Source organism: Phoenix dactylifera, chromosome 1 (assembly GCF_051530095.1).
Source record: "Phoenix dactylifera cultivar Ajwa chromosome 1, Ajwa_hap1_PhDact_Kaust_v1.1, whole genome shotgun sequence".
Taxonomy (NCBI): Eukaryota; Viridiplantae; Streptophyta; class Magnoliopsida; order Arecales; family Arecaceae; genus Phoenix; species Phoenix dactylifera.
In genome coordinates this window covers 16,168,566-16,176,165 of record NC_143190.1, presented here as the reverse complement: position 1 = coordinate 16,176,165, position 7,600 = coordinate 16,168,566, and the positions used below count along the sequence as shown (strand labels likewise).

The 7,600-nt window shown below is 39.1% G+C and overlaps 1 protein-coding gene across 1 annotated transcript; it reads right to left on the bottom strand.

Moving 5' to 3' along the window:
- Positions 1 to 550: 550 nt before the first annotated feature.
- On the bottom strand, positions 551 to 6,715 carry LOC103722265 (calcium-dependent protein kinase 20-like). Its single transcript, XM_008812746.6, has 8 exons — positions 5,538 to 6,715; positions 4,475 to 4,598; positions 4,107 to 4,250; positions 3,738 to 3,890; positions 3,207 to 3,322; positions 2,663 to 2,830; positions 1,472 to 1,702; positions 551 to 1,074 (listed from the first exon to the last, which is right to left on the bottom strand). The coding sequence occupies exons 1-8, from the start codon at positions 6,048 to 6,050 to the stop codon at positions 919 to 921; spliced, it is 1,605 nt and encodes a 534-aa protein (XP_008810968.1). The 5' UTR covers positions 6,051 to 6,715; the 3' UTR covers positions 551 to 918.
- Between the last annotated feature and the right edge of the window lie 885 nt (positions 6,716 to 7,600).

Sequence of the window (7,600 nt, the reverse complement as noted above, 5' to 3'; positions counted from 1 at the left end):
ATTATCAGAAAGTGAAGATATAGTTTTATGCATTTCGTAAGTCGCACGGTTCCCATTAAATGGTGACAGAAAAGTCCACAATCCCACCTAATTCTAAACGTCCAGCGGAAGCTGGTCAATAAATGGCAGCATTCAACAAAGAATCCGGGCACCAGCAGCCTCTCACCTCTCATGTTGCTTTTGTACCTGTAAGCCTTTGACAACAAAGTCCAACCCAAATTAGATTATGTCACTAGCACCCCAAGATTCTCAAGCCCCTCATCTTGGAGGACCCCACAGCCTTCTCAACCAAGCTTCAACTGCCAACCAATTGCTACTTGAATATCAAACAAGCTTGCCTGCCCCAGGGCCGGACCACAGTCTATTGGTCACCAATGCAGCCAACTTTTAGATGATAATAACAAAACTAAAGCATGGAAGGTTACATATATTAGGAAGAGAGCACATGAAATAACCTGTACATTCAAACTAAAGATCCGGCAGATTCTCTAAACCACATATACCAGAAGTTATGAGAACTAGGAAAGAAGCTACTAAAGGTAAACAAAGATTGAAGACAAACCAAATGGAATTCCTGCCAAGGTGGGTGCAATCAAAAGCCAAGTCATGCAACATTGTTTGTGAGCTAAAACTGAGAGGACAGACATATTTACAATCAAGAGCTCTAGTTGCCCCGTTTTCTCTTCCTCTTTTCTTTTTCTAATACATTCTCTGCTGAAATGATACATACAACCAGTTGTAGAAGGTTTAAAGACATAAGCAAGCCTTACCACTAACCAACTAATAGGAAACAAGTAGAAAGAATTTTAGCCCCAGATGCAACATAGAAAATTATGAAAGAATATGTAAATCATGCACAAAAAAAGGAGGAAATTTTTCTGGTTTTGAATTTCGCAAGGTCAGCAGTGCCTTCTTATTTCATCTATGCTCATTTTTCAGCTGCAATGATCCATCTTTCTGCAGATTCAAGCTAAGGTTGCTAAACCGCTCACGTGAATACTGCCGAGATGCCTTTCTCCAATCAGTTCCTGCCTTCATCATTGTTGCAAACTCCTCATAGCTTATTCTCCCGTCCTAAGAAAGAAGACCAATTTCACATTTTGTTAAAATCAAGGGATATACATTCTGAGGTTTCCATTTGATCCATCGTTGGGCCCCTAATTTGAGAGGGTTTCCCCGATGTCTTGTTCTTTCTTAAATTATTTTTTAAAAAAATAAAAAGAGGAAAAGACGGAAGCTATTAACATGAATGAATGAAAGAGGACTCATTAAGCTAATCCATGCAACAAGGTTTGTTGATTATAATTATATCGTATGATTATTTAATACTAATGCGTAGACCTTTGTGATCAAGGTGATCTTTAGACTTCAGAAAAGAAGCTTTTCAGTATAGCAAGTTAAGTGGCATGGAAAGCAAAGTTAGAAATAGGACATTCTTAAGAAGCATTCAAGAATCAAGATAATCACTGACCTTGTCTGTGTCTACATCATGGATAATTGCATTCATAACTTCCTCAGAGTTTGGACCCAAGTCATCAGCCAAGGAGTCTCTAAGCTCTTCAATTTCTATATACCCACTCCTGTTCTTATCAAAGTATGCAAAAGCTTTGTGCAGGTGCTCATCATTTCCAATCTTCCTTATGTGAATCGACACAGCAACAAATTCTCCGTAGTCTAGGGTCCCGTTCCCATCAACATCCGCCTGCAACAGCATCATAAGCCGGTGCTTCAAATTCAACCAACAAATAGTTTCACATACTTTATTCTCAAAAAAATAGTTTCTCAAAAAAATAGTATCACAAACTAATGCAGCTAGCAAAGCAAATATCGAGCAATGCTGAAGTAATGCAACAACCTCTGCCTTCATGACACTCGAAAGGTGGTACAATAGACACATGATTCAGATCAATTAAATTCTCATTCAGAACAGGATATTAGTAGCACGTATGTACTCCATTACAGCAAGTTGTCCAGATATTAAGAGAACTATAAAACACAGCCACATTTAGTTATTCAGTGGCAGGTAGATCACAAGACAATACTTTTCTTTTAAACATAGAAGACATATGTCCGTTCTGCCAAAATGGTTCTAGTTCCAATCACAAGAATTGGAATCATTGCTAGGTGTTGATGGTTCAGTCAGTCCTACTCCACTAACATGGGAAATCAAAAAAAATAAATAATCAAATAAAACATGTTTCTAAAAGTCACCAGTTTTGGATAAGATATTTTTCTCTTTTTTTTTTTCTCAACTCCATTGCGTAACTCATCCACACTTGCAGACCATCAGTAGTTCAGCCAAGATGAGAAATAGAAAATCTTAAATTAAATACTGTGAAAAATAATCATGTCATAATAGCAAAGTTATTGTGAAAAGATTCATGTGAGAAGCTATATCATAAGCACATTGTATATATGGATGCATGTGTTTATGTTCAGTTGTCTGGACTTGTAACCATGTCTGTTATTGCTAGAAGATTAAACCAAGCGCCACTTATTAAAGAAAAGTGAGCATGAAAAGTGAATGTTAATAACTTAAGATGCTCAGCAATATCTTTTGATACTATGTTCCAAATATCAACACAAGCAAGACGATAGAAGGATACAAGCAGTATGAACAAAAAAGGAGGACAAAAAGAAGACAATAAGGTCAACTACTTACAGCTTCCATTAATATCTGAGCATCTGAATCAGCAATTTGATGTCCAAGCTTGTGGAGACCAAATTTCAGCTCTTCAAATGTTATTTTACCATTGTTGTTTATGTCCATCTTTTGAAACATATCCTTTATGTCAGCTACTTCCTCTACAGATAAATGCTCAGCCACTACCTGCAATGGTGAAGGTCCCAAACATGTCAACAATTGTCATTTTGAATGTGAGCATGAAGAATACTGTCACCTATAATAACACATCTAGAATTTTGACATCACATAAAAAAAACTCCTTTTCTCCTTTTATTACTTTAGAATAATGGTGGGGGCACCAGCAATCATTTCAAAGAAATGACTGGATAATTACCCAAGTCAGGCACTTGGGAAAACATCACACAAGTTTTGCACCTGGAAACTCCATTTGAAGGAGCAATACAACCTCTTCTCAAAAGCCAATTAATCACATATCATGATCACGAGTATAGATGATATGCAAAACCAAAAATCGAACAAAATGTTGACAAGTTAAAAGCTGCAACGAGGCAAATCTTACCCTGAGAGCTTTCTTTTTGAACTTGTTCATCACAGAGAATTGCTGGAGTCTCGCTCGAACAGTTTCACCTAGATTAACATTCGGGGCCTTACTGGCATTCTGCAACCAAGGATGATCTGCAATTGCAAATGCCAGGAAATGTCTTGAGTATGCCTAGAATATATGCCTTTGGAAGTAACTCATAAAGAATAACATCGAACCTAATATGGTAAATTTAGCATTAGGCTATTATCCAATAGATCGTGATATGAGATATCAGATACATTATAAACACGTTTACTTCCATTCGGATAAGAAATCACATCCAATTGGTAAACTCACCCTGTATTTAGTGAGTATTGATTCCCTCTTAATTTTCTTCTATAGAAAACCAAATCAAAATATATTATCATTAAAGTTAAATACTGCAGATACATTTTTTTTCATGAATCTTTGTTTAATATAAATACCACACCAAAATACCTAGAAGATTTTGTCATATTATATTGATATTAAAAAAAAATGTGCAGATTACAGGACACTAGACATTACCAAGAACTGCTTGAGCTGTTAACCTCCGCTTAGGATCAGGATCAAGCATCCGCTTGACAAGATCTTTAGCATTGTCAGAAACTTTCGGCCATGGTTCTCTTTTAAAATCTACAGCAGAGCGAATGATTGCCTGCGCTACTCCCTGTTCAGTTTCTGCATTGCAACAAGAAACCTTGGATGATTCTTACAAACACTTAAATGCAGATCCAACCTCAATTTTGATATTCAGTAAATCATACTTATGATCTGTAAAGCAGATAGTCACAAATTAAAATTCAGTAACTTGTCAGCTAATCTATTATCTTTTCTCATATAGTACATGTCATCATTCACAGCATTTTGTCCTTCCATTAAGGAGAAAAGAATTACCTGCCCAAAATGGTGGTACACCACAAAGGAGGATATAAAGGATCACTCCTGCACTCCAAACATCAATCTCTGGGCCATAATTTCGTTTTAGAACCTCTGGAGCCATGTAATAGGGGCTGCCTACGATTTCAGTAAAGCGCTCACCTGTGGGGAAAAAAACAGAATTCCTCATCAACAAAGGCATAGGAAAGTGCACAGTTGATCGTGCAAAGTGATGCTTATGAGTTATGAATGACATCCCTTGTGCATAATGTGACTTGATAGTTAACATGATTGATGAATCTTTTAGCATAATTCATACGAAATTGGTGTTTATCGAAAGAAGAAAGAGATAATGTGTTCTTCAAAGAGAAATCCTAGTAACATACCAGGTCTGAAAAATACTGACAACCCAAAATCAATTGCTTTTAAGGGGGATGTTTCCTTTCTGTTAGAAAACAAGAAGTTCTCTGGTTTGAGGTCCCGATGCATCACCCCATGCTTGTGGCACATCTGTTATTGCACGAAAGAAGTAAAAAAACAAGTCATCAAGTTAAGCTAAATTAAATCAGATAAGACATGGTAACTTCCCACTTATCATGTAGAAACACAGTACGGCTACTCACACAGTAGGAAAGCTATTTGTATAGAGTCACCCAGAAGGGCAAAAACTTTCTGGCATACAACAATATTGTGGTTCACAATATTGCATAAAGTATTGGATCAGATTTTGCAAACTAAAGAGTTTCAGTCCATTTGCCCAAAATGTTAAACCCAAGAAAAATAGTGTGATGTTGAACCAGAGCCCATAATCAAGAAGCAAATGAACAAAGAATAACAGCTTTGGGATCTCAGCTTTTAGGTTCACAGGCATAACCAAAGCCCACATAACCTTTTATAAGTGATGGAAGAATCTCTAAAGCTGATAACATATCTAAAGAAAGAATATGTGATGTTGAGATTAGTTCTCGGCCTAAAAAAAATTCTATTTGAAAGATCTTGACATACTATCTTCCTTCACCAAGATAATTTCACAAAGATAAATTTAACATAAATTTCTAGCAAAACAGCAGATAGATTAGAAAAATTCATCTACACAAGAATTAAATGATTTTTCCAGAGATCAAAAGATGCAAACCTTCCTCCCCAGACTGCATCGTAGCGCGGCAGCCAAAGGAGATGCCAAAGTTTCAGAATTCCTCACAAATTTAAGCTTATATTAGCAGAGTAGAGATACAAATCAGAGTAATATTTATTAGTCTTTGCACAGCAAGATCACATCTTTGGCAGGCATGAAATCTAACCCAGACTTCTCACATATTAGAACTTACCACATATTCACAGAATATACAAATGTAAAGCATAAAATGAAACAGGACTCCACCCTACGGCCACCAAACGAAAATAGAGATAACAGAGATACGGATTAATCTTAAAGCACCAAGAACTGACCTGCACGACCTCAACGATGGTCCGGGTGATCGCCGCAGCCGCCCGCTCAGTGTAACGGCCCCTCGCAACGATCCGATCGAAAAGCTCCCCTCCTTCACAGAGCTCCATCACGAGGTGGACGGCGTTGTCATCCTCATATGTGTCTTTGAGGGTCACTATATTGGGATGGCTCGGCAAATGCCTCATGATGTCCACCTCCCTCCTCACATCCTCGATGTCGACGGTGGTTCTCAGCTTCTTCTTCGATATCGACTTGCAGGCGAAGGCCTCGCCGGTGGCCTTATCGGTGCAGAGGTAGGTGACTCCGAACTCTCCCCTGCCGAGCTCCTGGCCGAGCTCGTATCGGCTGCCGATGTCCCGGCCGGTGGGGTCCCTGAGAACGGTGAGCTTGGGGACGCCGTGGGCGGGGGGTTTGTTGTAATCTAGGGAGAAGGGGTTCTGCCGATTCCCCTTCTTCTGCTTCTGCTTCTGCTTCTTCTTGCCTGCCGCCGGCGAAGCACAGCAATTTCCCATGGAATCGAGTGCCGGAGGGATCAAAGATCCGATCTTTCCGAGGTTTTACGGCTGCAACCGACGAGATCTTTACCAAGATCCAATCTTTTCAAGATCTTTGGGCAGAGGAACTCAAACCGCGACGACCAAGCTCGTCTTCGGAGCTGAGAAGACTATTTGCATTCACAAGAGAGAAAAAGAGAGATTTCCCTGAGATTTCTAGAAGCCCGTCAGAAGTCAAGCTTGAAGACGAGCGATCCTTCCTAGAATCTAGAAACAAACCGCCTACCACCCCTCAAGACGAGGTTTTTTTCTCCGAAAAGTCTGCCAAAAACGATATTGTTTTGAGAGATAGAAGGCAAGGAGGGAAAAAACTTGGAAAGGTCTTAAATTTAGGTGGGATAAGAGGGAATAGAGGAGAGGCCCGAAGAAGATAGAGACGGGAGGGCGTTTTATGGAAGGAAAGGAAGGGGTTGGAGAGGAGAAGGCGATACGGCAAGGTGTGAATACGCCATCGACGAGGGAGAAGAGAGGGTCAAAACTCGGAAAGCTCTTTCCAAGAGTCTTCTCCTCTCACCCCCCTCCCACTCGGCTCTCGTGAAGCCAAAAAGAAATGAGAAACGGCAAAAAACGCAAGAAATAAAATCCTCTCTCTCTCTAAAGAATCTCGATGTCCCCTCACGCATGTCCATACGAAGCCATAAATTTTCTTTTTGTCTGGTTACCAAATGGCCTTCTTCCCAAAATGTCCCCCGTTTCGTCGAGCATGTCGGGCAAAAAAATTGTATTTTACCGAAGTGCCCCTCCCAACCCATTGTTAGCTTTTTATGGTAAAAGGCGGAGCAAACAACCCATCCGTTGTTTGAAATGGATAAGACTGGATCCAGTCAATCTCCAAAAGCAGGTTCTTTTTTCTCTGTTGGCATGTTTGCATGTAAGCCCTTGCACGCTTCAGCATAGCATGTAAACCCTGATTTTCTTTATTATCTGATATTCCTGCAGTCAAGTCCTCTTTTGGTGTTATTTATGTATCATCTTATCATCCTTGATATATTATGAAAACCACACCAGCACTAACATATCCACTTGTGATAAATTGGATGGTTACAAAAAAGTTCAACCTTAGTTGTTTGATCATCATCTTTATCTAATATTTATTGCTAAGGGAAGATGATAGCTATGCTTCTCATTATTTTTGAAGTAGGAGATTGATTACTAAAGAGCAAGCATCAAGAATCATTGTTGCTTGATGTAGGAGCAGGGTTAAATATCCAGGGGAAAGAGAGAAGCAATTGTTAAATTTTGAGAAAGAGAGAAGCAAATGGATCATTGGGAATTCAATAACCAAGATGGCTGTTGGAGTGAATACTCGTGAAATATTTCATTTGTTTTTTTTGACAAAATTGTGTCCGCCAAAATCCGATCTGGTAGATCTGTATAAAAAGAAGCGATAATTTGTGCTAGACGATCTGCACACAAAAAAAGAAGAGAAGCTTAAAGATTGCTAGAGCTGATCTAACCAGGAGCTCTCCGATACTTAAGTCAAAAAGGTCGTACTTTAGAAAACAGCA